Genomic DNA, 19,521 nt, shown 5'->3' on the forward strand with positions numbered 1-19,521 from the left:
TATTTTCTTGAGAGCAAATGGCTTCCTTGGGCTGTTCAGGCCCCATGGGGAAGGGAAAACCAGCCACAATATGGGGTACCACCTACCTTTCCCTCCTCTTCCAAGGCCTAAAGCAGCCTGGGGGCATTTTAATTGGGGGAAAAATAAAGAAGGGAAGAGTTACACCCTTTATCTCTAGCATTGTGACAAAGATTGATAGCAGGCTGCTCTTTTTAGGGAAAGATATGACTGACTCTTTAAAAGGATTTGTGGGAAATGACTTATGGCAACCATGATGGATAAACAGAACTTCAATGGATTGTCTTCATGGCCAGCTGCTGAGCTTCTCATAAACATCTGGCTGACCCAGCTGGAAATGAAATGCTGGTCACATTCTTTGCTAGACCAGACTAGAATGCAATGGTGAGTCGCTCTGATTTTTTATAAGTACCTGGTCATTTTATAGGTTGTTTTGCAGCCTCTGACCTCAGCCCATAGACAGAGTGATCATCACAGCACAAAAGGATCATCTCCTTTTTCATAGTCCACAAAATACCACCTTGTTCGTGTAAAGTGTAGAATAGGATAGCACTACAAGGTTATTTCACCTCCTCAAAATTCACGCCTACCACTAATCACTTCTTGTTCAACACTTAGCGCTGTTAATTGGTCGTAGACTGAACTCCAAATACAAACACTGGTCATTGGGTTATTTACCAAAAATGGCCCACCATTTTTGGTAAATGGTTGACTGGCCCACCCAGTCAACTCTAGTAGGAGGTAAACTTTCCTTTCCCTTCAATCAACCAATTATAATCTGAATAATTGCTTGAATGTACACAAATGTTGTTTTAAGTACAGATTTTTGAAAAATGCACTGACTTGCTAGCTTTGCAAGGGAGTGAAAGCAACACAGACCACCTCCTGCCTTGCACTGAGGCAGGATTACTGGTCTAAAGGCTGTATGTGCCCCACGTTTCATGTATTCACATGTAAACACAAATTCTGATATCAAGCATGGAATATGGCATACAGAGATTCTAAACCTCCATTAAAAATCCAATAGGTTTATAGTCCTCATTGAGAGGTTGAAGCGTATATGGATTCCTGATCCTATTGATAATCTGACTAGAATGCCAGTGCCCTTTCATTATCCATCCTTGGTTAAAAATTCAAGTTCTTAAAACCCTACATTTTGGTGGTGGTGATGGAAGTGGAGTTAAGGAAGTGGACTTGCACAGAACAAGTCTTGTACGACCCAAAATATCAGTTTGTATTATCCAGATCAAGGATGGCCAACTGATGCCCTGAAGACTAGAACCAGCCTAACACAATTTTAATCCAAATATGCTAAGGGGGAAATACAATATTTGCAATTTGTAAAAAAATAGAGATACTCTGCATTTGAACATTGCCTCTCTCATTTGGATTTTGTAATTAACACATTAACTATGTCTGAGGGCATGTGCTTGGTAATTGTGAAACACTTACTGCTAGGTGGCGCCAGAGTTATTACAGGACCGGATCACTTACAAGGAAGGCAGACTTTGTGCAGAAAAGCGTATGGTCTCATAGATGGACCATTATCTGGAGAAGAGGAGCCCCCAGGGAATACAGAAGCCTCTGCTCCACATTCTAGCATCCAGCAGACAGAGAAGAGACACTAGAGGTAAATACAGGGCAAGGCATACCTTTACTTAAAGCATATCCAGATGGTTCCAGTAAATGAGATGTGTCATGCATGACAGTGGAAAGCAAAAGGAGGACAGACCATATGGCAAAGCTAGAGGGAAAATTCCTTCCCTGTGTGGCAATTGGTTACAACTGAAGCATGAAAGCAAACACATCTGCCAAACCTCCTTCAAGTGGAAGTTTCCTAGTTCACACATACCAAAATTGCAACTCTACAGCCATGCTGTGACTTCAGAGGGGGGAAAAAAGTACCTCCAAACTGTTGTTGTTGTTGTTGATGATATTGTTTGGCCTCAGCAGGCCACCACACACTATGATATCTGCCTCCCACTGAGAATGCTGAATGCTTGCAGGCAGCTTTCTGTGCAGCGATTTGGCTTTCCATTGCAAGGTCCTTTTAGGACACATCCCTCTTCAGATCACTGGTTTAATACAATACAGCAGCTCCTCCTCCGCAGTTATAAGGGCTAACCATGGCAGCTGTCCAATTGTATCTCACGGAAGCTTTACACTTTATGCTACAAAGGACATTCATTGCTTTTCTATGTTATTCTGGATTTTGGCCCAGCACACAAAACAATACAGTGAAACTTCAAACCTTGAATAACAAAATAACCTACCAGTAAAGCACACATACTTCTCAGTCCTTCAAAATCCAAACTTTCAAAACCTCTTGAATGCCTTGGAGATCTAGGACATCGGAGCCTAGAAGGTAGGTTAATGAGGCAACAGCAAGAGATGGGGATCTTGAACAGCGCTTCTAGGAAATGCAATTGCAAATGGAGACTAGGGAGGAGGTATTTTCCATGGTTATCATTCCTAGGATATGACTAATGACCTTGGCAGTAGGTGATATTTCCTCTTCCACCACTCTTTCCTGTTGCCTCCAACACATCCAACTACTTTCTCTCTCTCTCTTCTTGCAGAGTATGTACAAAGATATCTATAAGGTCCATTTGTGTGAGAGAGGCCAGTGTGGGGGAGTGGCTATGATCTGGGAAGCCCAGGTTTGAATTCCACTCTGCCATGGAAGCTTGCTGGGTGCCTTGTGCCAGTCTCACACTCTCAGCCTAACCTACCTCACAGGGGTGGCATGAGGATAAACGGAGGAAAAGAGAACAAAGTATGCAATTCTGGTACCCCACTAGGGACAAAGGTGGGGTTGGGGTACAAATGAAGTAAACAAATACATTTGTTGATTGATACACCCCTTAGCAACATCTGCCTGACCCCCTGGCAGTGCTGGAGGAAATCTTGGCTAGCTGGGACGTGCACAGAGGGTGAATCATTTGCTTATAAATCATTTTAGACATGGTGCCCAAGCCCCTGACAAGCACCAAGGGTGAGAACTGCATGCTACAATTGGGATATTTATTTTAGGCTATTTATAGTCCTCCTTGCTCACTGAGACTCAAGGCAGATTACACAATGTAAGTATCTTATACCTTACCTCCCTGAGGCCCTTTGCCTCAGGCAGCACTTCCCTCACAGCCTGGATTGTGTGTCGTGAGTTGAGCTGAGGGAAAAGGGAGCGGGCAGCAGAATATGAGGGAGGAGTGAAGAGTGGGAAAAGTTCAGTTCCCTGATTTATATGAGAATGGGGCAGACGTACAAACAACAAACATGGCTTCTGTTCTGGCCTCACGTCTAGATTGGTCCCTCAGCTCCAATTTAGATGTGATACTTGCTGTGTGTGTATATATTTTTAATGAAAAGCATCTCTACAGTAGGACATCATATTTAATACGCTAGTATCATGTTTAATGTGCCAGACCACATCCGTACACATTAACATTCTCTGGCCCAGGTACCAGCAGTACAGCTACACAAGTACTGACTACACTCATTTGTTGGCATATAAAGAAAATTAGAAAATGAAACTGGCAGAATGGAACTCCTACACAATAAAGGCTTTTTAAAAAAAACAATGTGTTACCTAATAGGCTATGAATGGAGTCACTCTAACCGTTCAGCTCAATTTATAAGGCAACTTGTCCAAGAGAGAACTTGAGGCAAAATCTCATCTGATCTAAATCTCATGGAAATAAAGAGGTTCTTTCCACCAGTTCTGGAAGGCTTTGGACTAAGCCCAGTGGAAACTTTTGCCACTTATATTAGCATTTGTCATGGTGACTAACTAGGCACAAAGAATTCGGTCTGGCACTCCAAAACTCAGAGGGCCATCCCCTCCCTCCAAACCCCCACCTCAAATACAGCGGCAGAATAAACACAGTCTCCTCGCTCAATGAGGCTTGACAAACATCAATGCTTCAGGAAGTCAGAAAGAGACTTACTTCTGCGCTCAAACCTACCATTGGATCCATTGTCTTTGACTAGTTGCCTGGGGTAAAAACACCTTAATTAACTGCCAGGAGCCCCTCGAGATTCCAGAAAGCAAATGTTACTGGCACATACACACAGAAGAAAGCGACTGTAACATTTCAGAGGGGGGGGGGTCTGTTCATTACCACTGACAGGGACCTCCTATATAAAATGAAAGTCCCCGTTATCCTACCGCCCCCCCCCCGAAAAGGCTAAGATATTACATTGTGGTAGATTTAGTGCCATTAACCATTATGCTGGGGGCATTTATGTGCTTATGTTGGAGGTCCACACCGCACAACAGTCACCACCTTATGTTCACATGGGGAGCCTTTGTTTGAAAGAGACCACTTATAAAAAGTCCCGATTACCTCACCAGATGAAAAGCAACGTGGTAATTCATTAGATGCCAATTTGTGGGTGGGGTCTCTCTCAAAGAAGCACATGAAAGTGATGCAGTGAAGCAATTCCATTTTTCCTCTTCAAAAGCAAGCATATGGAGAAATGCTAACCTCCGAAACATCAGAAGTCTCAACCTTGTGGATCCCTCCCTCTTTCCATACCACAAGACTGCCCCATGGAAACACAAAGATGAGTTTCCCGGCAAATCACAGACATCAACATTTTTACAGAGTACCAAAGGAGATTCTTTGCCAGTGAACACAGCAGCACTATGCAGTCCTAAACAGAGTTACACCCTTCAAAGTCCACTGAAATCAAAGGACACTAAAGGGTGCAACTGCGCTCTTGGTTGCCCTGTAAAATGGTTGCTTTTTGAGTTTTTTCTCTTTACAATCTCTTATATCAGGGGTTATTCATACTTGCATCTTTCACTGCAATGCACATAATTAATTTTTCTAAATGTGTGCAGGACTGAGGGTGAGCATATCAAGTAAATGCTTGGGAACCCAAGTGTCATGATTCAAAAACTGCAGCCCCCTGCACACTTATTTGGGACTAAACCTACTGAATTCAACTCACGTCAATAAACAATCATAGGATGAGGCACGTCTGATAAAACGAGAGCAACCTCATAGGAAGAAGCATACTGGGGTGTTGGGGTTGGAAGGAAACAAAAGAAAGCCACTCGCGAGCAAGCACAAAATCTGTCTTCACCAACAGCCTTACAAAGCTGTTTTCAGAATCCAGGAAAATACAGAACAAGAGGTCAGCCTCGTAACGTTATGAGCACGACAAAGCAGCCTTTTGGCTCTGGCAACTGAGGGCTTCGTAGGAGCCACCAGCCCCTGTTGCTAAGAAGACCCGTTCCCACCCGAGGCTCCAGGCAAGTCAGCCCATCCATTAAGAAATCCAATGCAGATTCGCAAGCCACAGACACAACAGAGATTGCAAAGGGGACGTTTGTCTGAAGAGGAGGCAGAGAAGCAGGTCCCCCCGTTCTTCCTCAGGGGTGCCGAAAGGGAGTGAGTCACCGCCTATTGACAGAGCCCCATCTAGACGCAAGAGCAAAATTCGGGTCCAACAGCACTGACTAGATTCTCAGGGAAGGAGCTCTCGAGTCTAAGCTCCCTTCCTCAGATACATCTGGAAGGGGAATCCAGATCGCTGCCCCTTCTGCAGATGCAAACTTAGCAGCCCTAAGGGAGGAGGACGGGGGGGGGAGCGTGTTTCAGACGCCGGGGAGCGGATCGCTGGAGAGCGCTACTCACCTGGAAATATCATTTGGACTTGTCGGCGGACATTCTCACCTGCTCACATCACGGAGACCGACAGGCCTCATGGCTCGGCGCGCAAAGGAAAAGGGCGAAAGAGAAGGAGGGCGAGGGGCGCCTGCCCGCGAGCCGCGGCGCTCCTTCCAGCCGGCAGAGTTCGCAGCTGCTCCGGCGCAAAGGCGGCGGGCACCGAGTGCGCAAGCGTCCCTCGCGGAGCGCCTAGCGCGCGGCTGAGCGGCGAGTCTTTTGTGCGCCGCTCTTCGCCGGGGCGAGGGACGCGCGTGGACGGCCAAGCGCCCGGCCGACCCTCTTTCTGCTCCCCCGCGGAGCCGCCTTTGTGTTCCGGCCCGAGGCTCCGGGACAGTCCCTGGCTGGTCTAGTTGGCGGGAAAGGAAACGTCAGCCGCGCAGGAGCCCCTCCTGGCGCGCGGTTGCCTGATCTCCTTTCTTTTTTTAAAGGCAGAACGTCCCTGCCCCGACCTGCGCTTTGGCTACACGCAGCTGTAGGAGGAGCTTGTTTCTCTCCCTGCTTTCCAGTTACCTGAATATTGGGATTCTTTAAAGGGCAAAATGCAGCGGGTTCACCGCCTCTTCCCCCGCGCTCTTTCTCTCGGGTACCTTCTCAAAGCACTTCAGAGGTCCACAGCACACACCCCGAAGAAGGCAGCAGCACAATAATGCTCGAGAGCCGCCCGGAGTCGAACCATTGCCACAGAGACTGTGATTCTCACTAAAGAGAAGTGTATTCTTTATGCCTGTCATGTTTTTGAGTTCGTTACATTCTTGTTCATGTGAGGGGTTTCTTTCCAGCAAAAAGCGAACAGGACAAAGTCCTGGGGCAGAGGAAGCCCTTGTGTGTGAAGGGGTAATGGGCACAGAGGTGCAGGGGAGACTTGAAGCACCTTGTGATTTGGATGCTTGTGATCGTTTCCGTGGGATATGGAAAGGGTTGGAGGGAAGGCCTAACATGCCCTGGCCCTACCTACAAGCATTTGCCCCAGGATAACACCTGCAGTGCCTCTGGGCTGCGTCCTCATGGCTGGGACTGTGGCTTTTTTAATGTTCCCAGTCACAAGGCTTCTTGTGAACAACCACGTTAAGGTGCGGCCAACACATGTGGTCCGGCTCCCTCCCTATGTGCATTGCCCTCTATTAACAATGTCATATGTACAAGGTCTGGCAGTTCTGCACAAGGGTCCTGTTATTTACTTATTTATTGACTTAGTTTATGCTCAGCCTTTCTCCCCAGTGAAGACCCAAAGTGGCTTACATTGTTTTCCTCTCCTCCATTTTAACAACCCTGTCAGGCAGGTAATGCCAAGAGTGCGTCACTAGTCCAAAGCCATCCAACAAGCCTCCATGGCACAGTGGGGATTTGAAACTGGGTCTCCCAGATCCGTGTCTGATACCCTAACCACTGGTTTTCTCACTACATTGGAAGTGGATGCATACAGAATCATCAAAACATAAGGAAATTAGGATAATCAAACTTCTGTACAATAATAGCACCAATATACTTGGCCACGATACAAGAACTGATTTCAGTTGGCTTAAGTACCCTTGACAGTGTTATTTGGGGACCAGTATCTACTTTGTCTTTAAGCAGTCCATTGCAACAACAGTCAAGTATTGTGCTTTCTCTCCCATTCTTAGAGCAGCAAATGCTTTCCTCTCCACTTCAAGATGGGGGGGGGGGCTGACAAACCCAACAAAAACAATGAGGTGTTAAATGTAGCAGGGGAGAGAAGTTGTAAATGTCATGAGAAACTCTTGGCCAATTATCCACATGAATTGAAAGCCTCAGTCAGTTCTCATTAGACTTAATGACATCAGAGAAGTCTTTTCCACCCACCTTCTTAGAGAATTAAGTCATCTTCAATGTGGTGGGACTAAGGAAAGAAGACAGAAAAATAAAATGAGGGAAACAGTGTCTCCAGGGCCTCGTCTACAGGAGTTTTCTGGTCATGCATTGTGGTTATGATGAACAGCTTGTACATACATCAGCCCTTTTCTGATGACAAGAACTCACAAAGGTGGGTAGAAGCATAGTAAAAGTGAGCTCTGCTCTGATTTAGCATGCTTCCATTGAACATTAAGCATGTATACAAGTGTGTGAGTACAAAGTACGTATGCATGGCCATATCTCTGTATATTGAAAACTATGGTGAGAGCCAGTTTGGTGCATGGGACTCTAATCTGGAGAGCTGGGTTTGATTCCCCACTCCTCCACTTGAAGCCAGCTGGGTGACCTTGGGCTAGTCACAGTTCTCTGGAGCTCTCACAGTCCCACTCACCTCACAGGGTGTTTTGTTGTGGGGATAATAACAACATACTTTGTAAACTGCTCTGAGTGGGCATTAAGTTGTCCTGAAGGGCGGTATATAAATCGAATGTTGTTATTATTATTATGTGTCAGGGTTCCTTGTTTGAAGAAAGAGACAACTGTATACATATAGGGCCTGTATGCATTTTCCAACGAGTACATATAGGTTGGGCGTGGAGCTTGCTACTGCAGTGCTGCATCATCCCATGGGCATTCATTCTCCATCATTATCCAACAAAATGTTGCCAGAAAAGCCTTTCTGTTTAAATGAGGTGTGTACTGGGAAAGAGGGAGAGCTGTGAGTCGAGAAGCCTCCTGATCTGACCGAGCCATGAGCACAGCATCTTTTATTAATATCTTTTATTAGAACCAACTAAAAATAGCATAAAACAATGAGTAAGATTTTGAGTTCTCCAGAATTCTTCATCAGTTTGGATGTTTGGTACCATAGAAAGGAGATGGAGAAGAGAAAATAAATAGTTTCAAGGCATGATGGAAAGGCCTGAGGAAACAGTTCAAAGCAGGCATCCTCAGAAATAAGTTCAATTTTATTCAGTGGGGTTTACTTCCAGGAAAGTGTTCTTAGGACTGCAGCCTGAGTTTGAATTGTGTAGTCTTAAAATGGAAAGTGGGATCTTAAACTATTTATTTATTTACGTTATTTATAGTTCACTTTTCTCATGGAGGCTCAAGGCAGATTACACAGTGAAGTTCAATACAACCAACAGCTGGGGCATTCAACAAACAATATAATGGTATAGATTGGAGAAATAGAAAAACAAACAGAACTCTGATACAAACCTGAAACAATGTTGAAACAAAACATAAGCAATTTGACACAACATAATAAACAACAGTCAGGGCTTTTTTTTCTGGGAAAAGAGGTGGTGGAACTCAGTGGGTTGCCCTTGGAGAAAATGGTCACATGGCCAGTGGATCGGGGTGGGAGCACCAGCAATGTGACCATTTTCAAGAGGTTCCGGAACTGTTCCACCGCGTTCCCGCTGAAAAAAAGCCCTGACAACAGTTACAGACGATGCACAATATTATAGTCTACAGTCTCTATCCCTTTATTAAAGGGTACAAAAAGATCATAGATCTCTGTCTGCCTGTATAAAGGGCAACTTTTATGGACAGCACTGATTTGGATTGGGGTCATGTGGGACAGGGAGAGAGAATTTAATTGTTCAATCCCAGTTTAGTTTTACTAATTGAAAGCTGGGCTCCCAACATTACCATCAGCACTTTCAAGTTATACCAAGATTGCTCAGGCAAAGAAAGTGAGGAGAAAGTGGCACTGTCCATTTGTGACTATAAAAGGCAGCAGTTAACCATGTCTCTCCCATACTGTAAGTCTCTCTACATAAGACATCTTACCCAGGAATGCTCAAGTGAAAGATCTTACATTTGTTCTTCCATTGTGCATACACATGTACTGCTAGGGAGACAGAGTACACTTGAATATAAGACCACACAGAAAGTAATTCACTTGAGTGTCCCCGAGTAAGATGTCTTGCATAGAGAGTCTATAAGTGGACCACTCCAGTCCCTTGTAAAGGGAACACAATGGGAGGTCTTAAGCAAGGCACCTTCTTTCTGCTGCAGTTCTTGTCTGCCCTCCCATCTACATTATGAAGATCCTGGAGCCTGCCTGCATGACAATGATGCTAAGGCAGTATATGTCCTTTAAACATTCTGACAGTCTTAAGCAAAGTTACAGCCTTCTATGTCCATCAAAATCAACAGACCTAGAAGTGTGCAGCTCTGCTTAAGACTGCACTGTAAAAGTGCTCTATAAATGCTTCTGGTGATTATGCGATTCAAATATTAGAAATGGGACAATGCCAGAAATTGTGGCTCTCAGACCTATCACAGCAGTCCTGCTTTTCAGAAAAAAAGCTATGCTTGCTAGAGAAATGAAGACAAAGTGAGAAGACCTCAACCAACAAACCTGTATGTGGAAATCATTCCTACATCTTTGATCAAATCATGCCTGCCCTTTCTAGCTTTCCACTCTGCATCCCGTCCCATTACTTGGCAGCATTTCTGTTGGCAGGATGCTGTTGCCAAGGGAGATAGGATAGATACACTGCTGTTTTTTCTTTTGCCAGCACTTAGACTTGCCATTGGTATTTACCTGACTGTGTGACCTTTGGCTACTGAGAGTTTTGCTGTTAATGTCATCAGGCACTTGGGAGGGATTGGGACAATGGGATAAACAGCTCTTTGGCATCCAGCGTGGCTAAAACAAGACCTTGTTGGATCAGGGATTTTATCTTCTTTTACAAAGGCCAAGTCAGTCAGAGTATCGATTTGCAGTAAGGGGGTGGAAGGAACAGAAAATTAAACTGAGCTTTGTTGCAGGCTCTTTTCTGTTCCTAAAAACTAGACACAATATTGCTATCTGGAAGGTATATTATTATTTATTTATTGATTGATTGATTGATGGTTGTTGTGGGTTTTCCGGGCTGTATTGCTGTGGTCTTGGCATTGTAGTTCCTGACGTTTCGCCAGCAGCTGTGGCTGGCATCTTCAGAGGTGTAGCACCAAAAGACAGAGATCTCTCAGTGTCCCTCTCAGGACACTGATCTCTCAGGACACTAAGAGATCTCTGTCTTTTGGTGCTACACCTCTGAAGATGCCAGCCACAGCTGCTGGTGAAACGTCAGGAACTACAATGCCAAGACCACGGCAATACAGCCCGGAAAACCCACAACAACCATCGTTCTCCGGCCGTGAAAGCCTTCGACAATACATATTTATTTATTGTTTGTTATATTTATATCCCGCCCTCCCCGCAAGTGGGCTCTGGGCGGGTCACAACAGAAGATAAAATATACAAGATAAAATCACAATCAATTAACACAGCTTTCTAATAAAACTCCTGCTCACCCTATAAAAACATTTAGCATCTGACGGGGGTGGAGGTGTGGCTTAACCATGCGTGGTCGCTCATATATGGGGGGTAGATGGTCAATACCCCCACAGACATAGAGGAGACCAGGAGAGAGGCTCATTTGGTGGAAAGCCTGATGGCTTCAACCATACGCCTGGCGGAACATTTCCGTCTTACAGGCCCACCTGAAGGAGACAAGATCTTGGCGGGCCTGGGTGTCCTCAGACAGAGAGTTCCACCAGGTCGGGGCCAGGACCGAAAAGACCCTGGTCCTGGTTGAAGCCAATCGAGCCTCCCTGGGGCCAGGGACCACAAGTAGGTGCTTACCGGCTGATCTCAGCACCCTCTTGAGGAGTATATAGAAAGAGATGGTCCCTCAGGTATGCTGATCCCAGTCCGTTTAGGGCTTTATAGGTTAATACCAAAACCTTGTACCTGATCCAGAACTCCACGGGAAGCCAGTGTAGCTACTGCAGAACTGGAGTTACACGTGTCCTGAAAGGCACACCCATCAGGACACAGGCAGCAGCGTTCTGGACCCTCTGTAATTTCCAGGTCAGACTCAAGGGAAGACCTGCGTAGAGCGAGTTACAGTAATCCAATCTGGAGATGACTGTTGCATAGGTTTATGTAGGGTGTAAGATGGTCCAGGTATGTGGGCCCAAGGTCATGAAGATCTTTAAGGGTAAGAACCAGCATCTTGAATTCAGTTAGGAAATAAGGAATTTACTTCAACACAGCTGTAATAGGTGCTTGCTAGCTAACCCTAGGCAACATTATGTTATCCGCTTTGAGTTTCAATGATAAAGGCAGACTATAAATAATGTAAATAAATAAATAACAGCTGAGTAGCCCCATTTTGCATAAATAGATGTTGTCCGGGGTCTGAGGCACAGCCCCCGGCCTCGACAGGAGGAAGCAGGGGGAGGCAGCCAGAAGACAGCAGTCCTGCCGCCTCAGCCAGCAGCCAGGGCCAGAACCTTCCTACACCAGAGGAGGAGGGCAAAGGGCCAAGGCCACAGAGGGCTAGAGGAGGCAGGGAGAGGCAAGCTAATCCCACCCTCCAGGGAGAGGATAGAGGGCTGAGCAGGACAGAGGGAGAGGGGCGGGGCAAAGGCAAAGGCAAGGAGGAGAGTGGAGGAAGGAGGAGATGGCAGAGACTGAGGGGAGTGAGTGGCAAAGGTTGAGCGGGCCAGCGAGTGGAGTGAGAGGGAGTCTGGGTGATGTATACCGCTCCTCCATCCACAGAGCAGGGTCCTGCAGAATCCCTGGCCCCCCCTTTGACATCAGGAGCAGACCGCCCGGCGCCCCACCCAGCGGCGGCTGCGGCAAGCCCTGACAAATTGGTGGCCCGTATGGGGAAGGTCGTTCCGACGTGGATGGCAGTTGAAGAGGTGTTTCCCAACGCCGCAGCCCCGCCAGAGAAATCTCCTGATCCTAGTTTGACACTGTAAACTTGGGGGTCCCCAATTTTAAGAATGGGAATCACCACAAAATGGCTGTCATGGAGCACTGGGGCCAGTCAGAAAAACTCGGGAGGTTGCAAAGATAAAGAAGGTGCTTCTGAATGGGTGCTCCCTCCCTGGTTATTCTGAAGTACCTCATATTCCAGTGAAGTGGAGGAAAAGCTATTTGCTTTGAGGAAGATATGCTTTGGGAAAGAAGTAAATGGGTATCTGGAAACCCCCAGGTTAGTGCCATGGGCCCACAGGAAGCACACAGGAATCACTGCTCTAATTATTATACCCAGGGCTTTTTTTCTGGGAAAAGAGGTGGTGGAACTCAGTGGGTTGCCCTCGGAGAAAATGGTCACATGGCTGGTGGCCCCGCCCCCTGACCTCCAGACAGAGGGGAGTTTAAATTGCCCTCAGTGCTGTGGAGGGCAATCTAAACTCCCCTCTGTCTGGAGGTCAGGGGGCGGGGCCACCAGCCATGTGACCATTTTCAAGAGATTCCGGAACTCTGTTCCACCACGTTCCAGCTGAAAAAAAGCCCTGATTATACCACACCAGCTTTCCACATGAATCCTACCACCCAATAAGATAACCAAGAGAGGCTCTGTGCTAAATGCCAACATCCTATGAGGTAACAATAACGCCACTGAGAAACATGGCTACTGGGACCATTCATAAAGTATGTTACATTAAAAACACATATTAAATTGTACTTAGTCACGATTTGTCTCTGAGAGACAATGCTGGATAGTAGTTAGAATATCAAACTAGAACCAGGGAGACCTGGCTTCACATTTCTACTCAGCCATGAAACTCACTGGGTAACACTGGACCAGCCACTACCTTTCAGCCTAACCTACCTCACGGGAAGAGAAAAGAGCAATATATATTGCTCTGAGCTCCTTGAAAGAAGGGCACAATACAAATATGGTAAGTAGTACAGATTAAAGCCAAAAGGAAGAATGTGTGACATGTAAGAATGCCTTTTTTACCATCAAACATTTGAAAGTTCATGCTGAAAATAATTAGTAGTAAAAAAACATTTTACACTTAGGAAAAGATACCCCAAAACAATTTGCTCCTGTTAAAAATATTGAATTAACCTCAGTGTGACCACGCATATGTGCATTTATGGGTAGGCAGGGTAAGAAAGGTCAGAGAACAGAGGTAAATGATGAGGCACAAAATAATCAGGACGTGGGGAGAGCAGAGAGCGAGAATAGAGTAGGACTAGCATTAGGCAATGAATAAGTCATTATTGTAACAAGAGGAAGAATCAAGGGAAATTGAGAAAATGTCCCCAGTGGCGTGGAACAATGATGCATAAAATGGCTGTGCTGGAGAACCAAACACATGAGTATGACACCTGAGGAGTATTCTCTCTACTAAAGTATTCTTGAACAATTCATATTGGAGAAAGAGTGAATTTTGGGCAGGGGGAGGACTACGAGTATGGTAGTAACCATGGCAAGATTCACCTTTGGTCTGGTCGCGTAGGGCCCCTTTCTGCTTCTTGGAAAGGTCTCAGATTAGCATATAATTACCCCCTCTTATGCTCATAACAACTTTGTAAAGAGAAACAATAACTCTCAGTAAGGTTTGATTTGAACCTGTCTCCCTGGTTTAGAGCTGAATTAGAAGAGACCCTGGAAGTTCCATTTATGGAGCTCCTAGCATTTGCAGGACCCCTGTTGGACTGGGACTGTGGCATGGGGAAGGCTCTCCCTTCCTCTTTCCTGTCTCAAAGCACACCCACAGGCCTGTGATTACCCGTGTTAGAGAAATATAAATGCCCTCTATGTTTGTACAGTGGGCAAAATGGCAGGTTATGAAGGTGTTTCAGGCTGGAAAAATAGCATGGAAGCTTTCTCCTCTACCCATGGTCCTAATCTGAACGAGTGCAGGGCACACCAGCTATTTAAAAAGTGTGGAAATGCTGGGAACACCATACATGGAAGTCCTAGCGTCTCTTCAAGTTTTGCAAAAGCCACACTCGCTCTATTGTAATCTTATGTTCACTTATCCAACCAAAAGCTTAGGGTGTCTTACTCTGATAGCGTTGCCCTGACCTAAATATCTCAGGCAAGCCCAGTCTCATCAGATCTTGGAAGCTAAGCAAAGTCGGCCTTGGTTAGTAATTGGATGGGAGGACCAGGGTTGCTATGCAGAGGCAGGCAATGGCAAACCACCTCTGTTAGTCTCTTGCCTTGAAAATCCCAGCAGGGGTCACCATAAATCAGCTATGACGACTGCCATTTCCACCATCACTACTGATAGGGCTGCCAACACTGGGTTGGGAAATTTCTAGAGATTGGGGGTCAGAGCATGAGAAGAGAGAGGTTTGGGGAGTGGAAGGGCCTCAGTGAGGTATAATGCCATGGACTCTGCCGTTCAAAGCTGCCACTTCCTCCAGGGAAGCTGATTCTTGTAGTCAGGGAATCTGTTGTAATTCCAGGAGATCTCCAGTCCCCACCTGGTGGTTGGCAAACCTGGGTTGGGAAATTCCTGGAGATTTGGGGGTGGAGTTTGGGGAAGGGAAGGAGCTCAGCAGGGATGTGATGTCATGCAGTCTACCCTCTAAATTTGCCAATTTCTACAGGGCGGGGGGTGATCTCTGCCATCTGGAGAGAGGTTGTAATTCTGGGAGAACTCCAGCTCCCACCTGGAGATTGGCAGCCCTGCTGGTGGGCTGCAGATAAAGCTCAGTGGCAATAGGCCTTCCACTGGGCAGTTTCCCCATAGTTTCCCTGCCCTACTCCCCAATAGGGTTGCCCACTGCATGCTTGCCTGGGTTGCCTGCCAGTGGCGGGTGATCAGCGGGAATGGAGCCAACCACCAGGAGATTGCCTGCTAACAGTGGGCAACTGGGAACCCTACTCCCTCCCCTGGGCCACTGGGAGTTTGACAATATTTTAAAAATTTGCACTAGAAAATTGTTATACCATTACAACGATATGGGGAACAGGTTCTCTGAATGCCCATTGTGGAGATATGCTTTTCCACAAGGGTATCTCCACAAGGGAAGGGACTTGAAAATTACTTTATTAAATGAAAGCTGGGAATCTGGAGAACCTGTTGCATATATTGTTACAACAGTATACTGATATAATGATAATCTAGTGCTGAATTTAAAAAAAATAAAAGCTACTTTATTTTTAAAGATGGCCACAGGGACAGTATCAGGGAAAATGGCTTCCATGTGGCTTCCCACCCAAAGAGCAGCCATCCAAGCTTTATTGTGATCTTTCCCAAACTCTGGGAGCAAAGTAGGTTTTAAAAGATTGGAGTAAGGCTGGAAACTTTAGAAGGTGCACAAATGCATCACAATGCACAATGGGGAAGCGGGGGGGGGGGAGCTGCTTCCCAAAGTGTTGAAATTGGGGTAGATAACCAGTGTGGAAGTGACCCTTCTCTGTGACCCGGCCTTTCTCACTCAATGTGGATACCGGGGCCCTTCAGTTTCGAAAAACTTTTTAAATTCTTGAGCTACACACCATTCCTAAAGAGTAGGTTTACAACCTCAAGGCAGGACCTGGAATATACTTGGACTTCCAACTGATTCCCAGTCAGAGATCAGCTTCCCAAAGGAAACAGCAGCTTCAGACTGTATGGCATCACACACCCCTGAACTCCATACGCTTCTCAAAGTGGACCCCTCCCCAGGCACTGCCCTGAAATCTCCAGGAACTTACCAAGCCAGAGTTGGCAAGCCTACTAAAGAGACACCTGTGGGCTAAAAGTGAGTGAGGCTGTGGAAATGTCATATATGCCTGTCTGCATATCTGCCATGAATGTATTCTGTGTTACGTACTGAGCCTCTGAGGGCATGAGAAGTTTCTTATTGATATTAAGCCAGTGGGTTATCTTGCAAGTATTTACTTTGGCCGTTTCCACATGTCTTACCTGCCTGCGGAACATTGCGCGAAAGACCCAGAAGACAGCGTCTTCTCGTGCGAAATTGCGCCAGGAAGACGCTGTTATCCGGGAGTTTTGCGTGAACCTCCTGGATAACAGCATCTTCCTGCCACAATTTCGCACAAGAAGACACTGTCTTCCGGGTCTTTCGCGCGATGTTCAGCAGGCAGGTAAGACATGTGGAAACGGCCTTTCTCTTTCCCTACCGCCTCAAGCAAGTGTCCTTGAAGGCCGGCTGTGGCCATCTTGAACTGTATCCTTCTTGGGAACTGAGATGATTTCATTCTTTGCTCTGTCTAGCCTAAACCTAGCTTCTCCCCCCCACCCCGACTCCTTCACGCCCCAACTTTTAACGGTCCCTGTCCTAAGGGTGGGAATCTTCCCTATAACTAACACTACCAACCCCATTCACGTCACTTCTGCCAATACAGTTGTCTAAGCCCCTTGAACTTGATGGATCTCTAATAAAAGTTAGTTCAACCAATACATCTGCATGTTTGCTGTGGAGAGCTTGGGGATCTACCTGCCAAGGACTGATAGGAAACATCCAGCAGATCTCTTCAGGGTTTCCCTTGGTTTCAGTAACATTTGGTGTTGACCCAATGAGAGAAATTTACTGCTGTTGGGGGTTGACATCCCCCCATCTCTACCTGCTGCCCGCTCCAGCCCCACTCAGCTGACCAGCAGGAGGGGCTCAGGGGTGGGGAGAAGTATGTGCATGCACTCCCGCATTTCCCCATTGTGCTGGTGATGGAGGAATCATGGTGCCCGCTGAAGTGGAGCTCTGTGAAAACTGCCCCTTTGGAGGTGGTTTTTACTGAGCTCCATTTCAGTGCGCCCAGCAACTCCTCCATCCCACTCATTCGCCAGCACAATGGAGAAGTAGCGGTGCATGCTGAAATGCAGCTCAGTGAAAACTGCCTCCGGAGGGGTGGGTTTCACAGCACTCGGCTTCACTGCACACAATTACTCTGTCACACCGAAAAATGATATCATTTTCGGATGCAATGGGGGAGCCTATGCGCATGCAGAGGAAATGGGGTACCCTGCTGTCTCCCACCACCCTGCTTGGGCTCCCTGGCAACCCTACTGCTGTCACATTCACAGCAAGAGAAACTGGAAAGGGAAAAAGGCACAACTGGATTTGAAAGTGGGCTGGATAATATTGCCTCCAATAGTGTGGGTTATTTCAGGAGTTATTAATAAAGGCCTGACAAAATCTCATTCTGCTTGCTCACTAGAGGGAACGTAACTTATTTTTCTCTCCCTTGATAAACAGAAAAACACAGCTGGCAAGGTACAAATAGAGCGTTGCCTTCCTCAGAAGCCAGATACTAAACCAGAATTCTTCTTTCTGTCTGCTTTTACCTTGAGCTACATCATGGGGAACGCTGGTCATAGGCTCTGTTAATGAGAGCTAAAGTCCTTAGCATTTTAATAGAGAACTTTTATGATCCATTACTTGATTAATTAGATTTCCTAGCTGAGGTGAGGTCTGGGAATACTGGGAAAGTTTGAAGTAGCTGTACAATATCTGTTCTGCTGATTTAATGTTACTAATATAGAAATACTTAATTCACTGTGCAATAGAGCTCTACTAAAGAAAGGTTGTGATTTATTTGACAATATATTCATTCTGACTGGCAGTTTATATTTCCAGAGAGAAATGAATTCTCTTTTTGTAATCTGTGTAACCATTCTTCACTAACATGAGTGGCTTTTGTTAATATTATTGATTATGCACACGCTTAAGGGGCATGATCCAGCCAAATTTAGACTACTTCCAAGTTTAATGGATTTCACCATAAGCATTAAGCCCATGTTTAATTCGCTTGCACTGAAGTGGTTTAAAAGTGTTTAACATCAACTGGATTGAGCATCATTTTTTAAAAAGATGTTTTATATTTTAGAAGACAATTTTTTCACATTAAGTTTAGAACTTGCTTGCTCTAAGAAAGACCCTAAGATTACAGAGAAATGTTGAATATCAAGCTTACGCATAAATTCACTGAATAATTGTTTAATTAAATTAAACCCCAAGAAGCTCCCCAAAAGAAAACATAAGAAACTTACAAATAAGTAAATAAAACCCTTTTGTGACATTGAAAATTTGATTCCGCCCCCTGCCCGGGCTTATTTGGAAACTGCTTCCACTTTAACTTTTGAAGAAGCCCTAAATATACCTACGTACCAATTGACAAACAGGGGCTCCAGATAGGAAAAGGCTGTTCTGCGAATGTTCTCAGTTTGGACCGTGTCCTGAAGTACCCTCTAAATTATTTGTAGGCCATTAATGTCTACTAGATCTAGGATGCAAAAGAGAGTCTGGCATTCCAGGTAAGCACGCAGCAGAGTCAACTCTGAACCTGTGTCAGAAATTGCGTACATAGATCTCAGTGTGGGTAACCACAGCACTGCCAACCCTACAAAGGCACTTCTAGTCTTGAAATTCCTAAACTCACACACACTCTGACCACAATCACTTGTTTCTAACAGTGCAGTCCTAAGCAGGGTCCTAAGCACCCTCCTATGCCCATTGACTTCAATAGACTTGGACAGGCATAACTGTGCTTAGGAAGGCATTGCAGACTGTCTAACACCATGGCTAACAACTAAGAAATGCCAGGAAACTATCTAGAAAGCTGGTGCCAACCCAGAGTTGCAGTGTGAGCCAAAAGGTAAGGGGAGATAAAGTAGTTTTAATATATGTAGCTTCAGGATATCTTACTAACATGAGAACATTTGAAAGGCGTGGAGGGGAGGGAAATCTAGCTGATATAAAAGTGAAGTAAGCTACAAGAAAAACAACAGAAATTCTTTATAACACAGCAAGTATAAGCTTTGGTCAAACACTACAGAGAAAATTCATCCAATGGTTTAGAAAGAGAATTATAGAAAAATGCCACATATTGTTATGCTAAGCCAAGACTCAAAGAAGTTCTGATTTTATTATTATTATTATTAACAACAACAACATTCAATTTATATACTGCCCTTTAGGATGACTTAAGACCTACTCAGAGAGGTTTACAAAGTATGTCATTATTATCCCCACAACAATCACCCTGTGAGGTGTGGGGGCTGAGAGAGCTCTGGAAGAGCTGTGACTGACCCAAGGTCATCCAGCCAGCTTCAAGTGGAGGAGCGGGGAATCAAACCCGGCTCTTCAGATTAGAGTCCCGTGCTCTTAACCACTACACCAAACCGGCTCCAAACTGGAGCCTCAGCACAGAAAACTTTAGTTCACCTTATCACCCTATGGAGAAAT

The 19,521-nt window shown here is 45.6% G+C and overlaps 1 protein-coding gene across 2 annotated transcripts in view; it reads right to left on the reverse strand.

Moving 5' to 3' along the window:
- Positions 1-19,521, reverse strand: part of TMEM108 (transmembrane protein 108) — a 131,850-nt gene that overhangs the window by 26,590 nt on the left and 85,739 nt on the right. The window contains exon 1 of one of the 2 annotated variants that reach the window (XM_054991783.1): positions 5,664-6,067. The exons of the other annotated variant lie outside the window; for it this stretch is intronic. Coding sequence (XP_054847758.1) covers positions 5,664-5,676 — 13 coding nt within the window. The 5' untranslated portion in view covers positions 5,677-6,067. Of the gene's footprint in view, positions 1-5,663; positions 6,068-19,521 lie in introns of those variants that run through there. 2 annotated transcript variants of the gene reach the window in all.

Source organism: Eublepharis macularius, chromosome 11 (genome assembly GCF_028583425.1).
Source record: "Eublepharis macularius isolate TG4126 chromosome 11, MPM_Emac_v1.0, whole genome shotgun sequence".
NCBI lineage: Eukaryota > Metazoa > Chordata > Lepidosauria > Squamata > Eublepharidae > Eublepharis > Eublepharis macularius.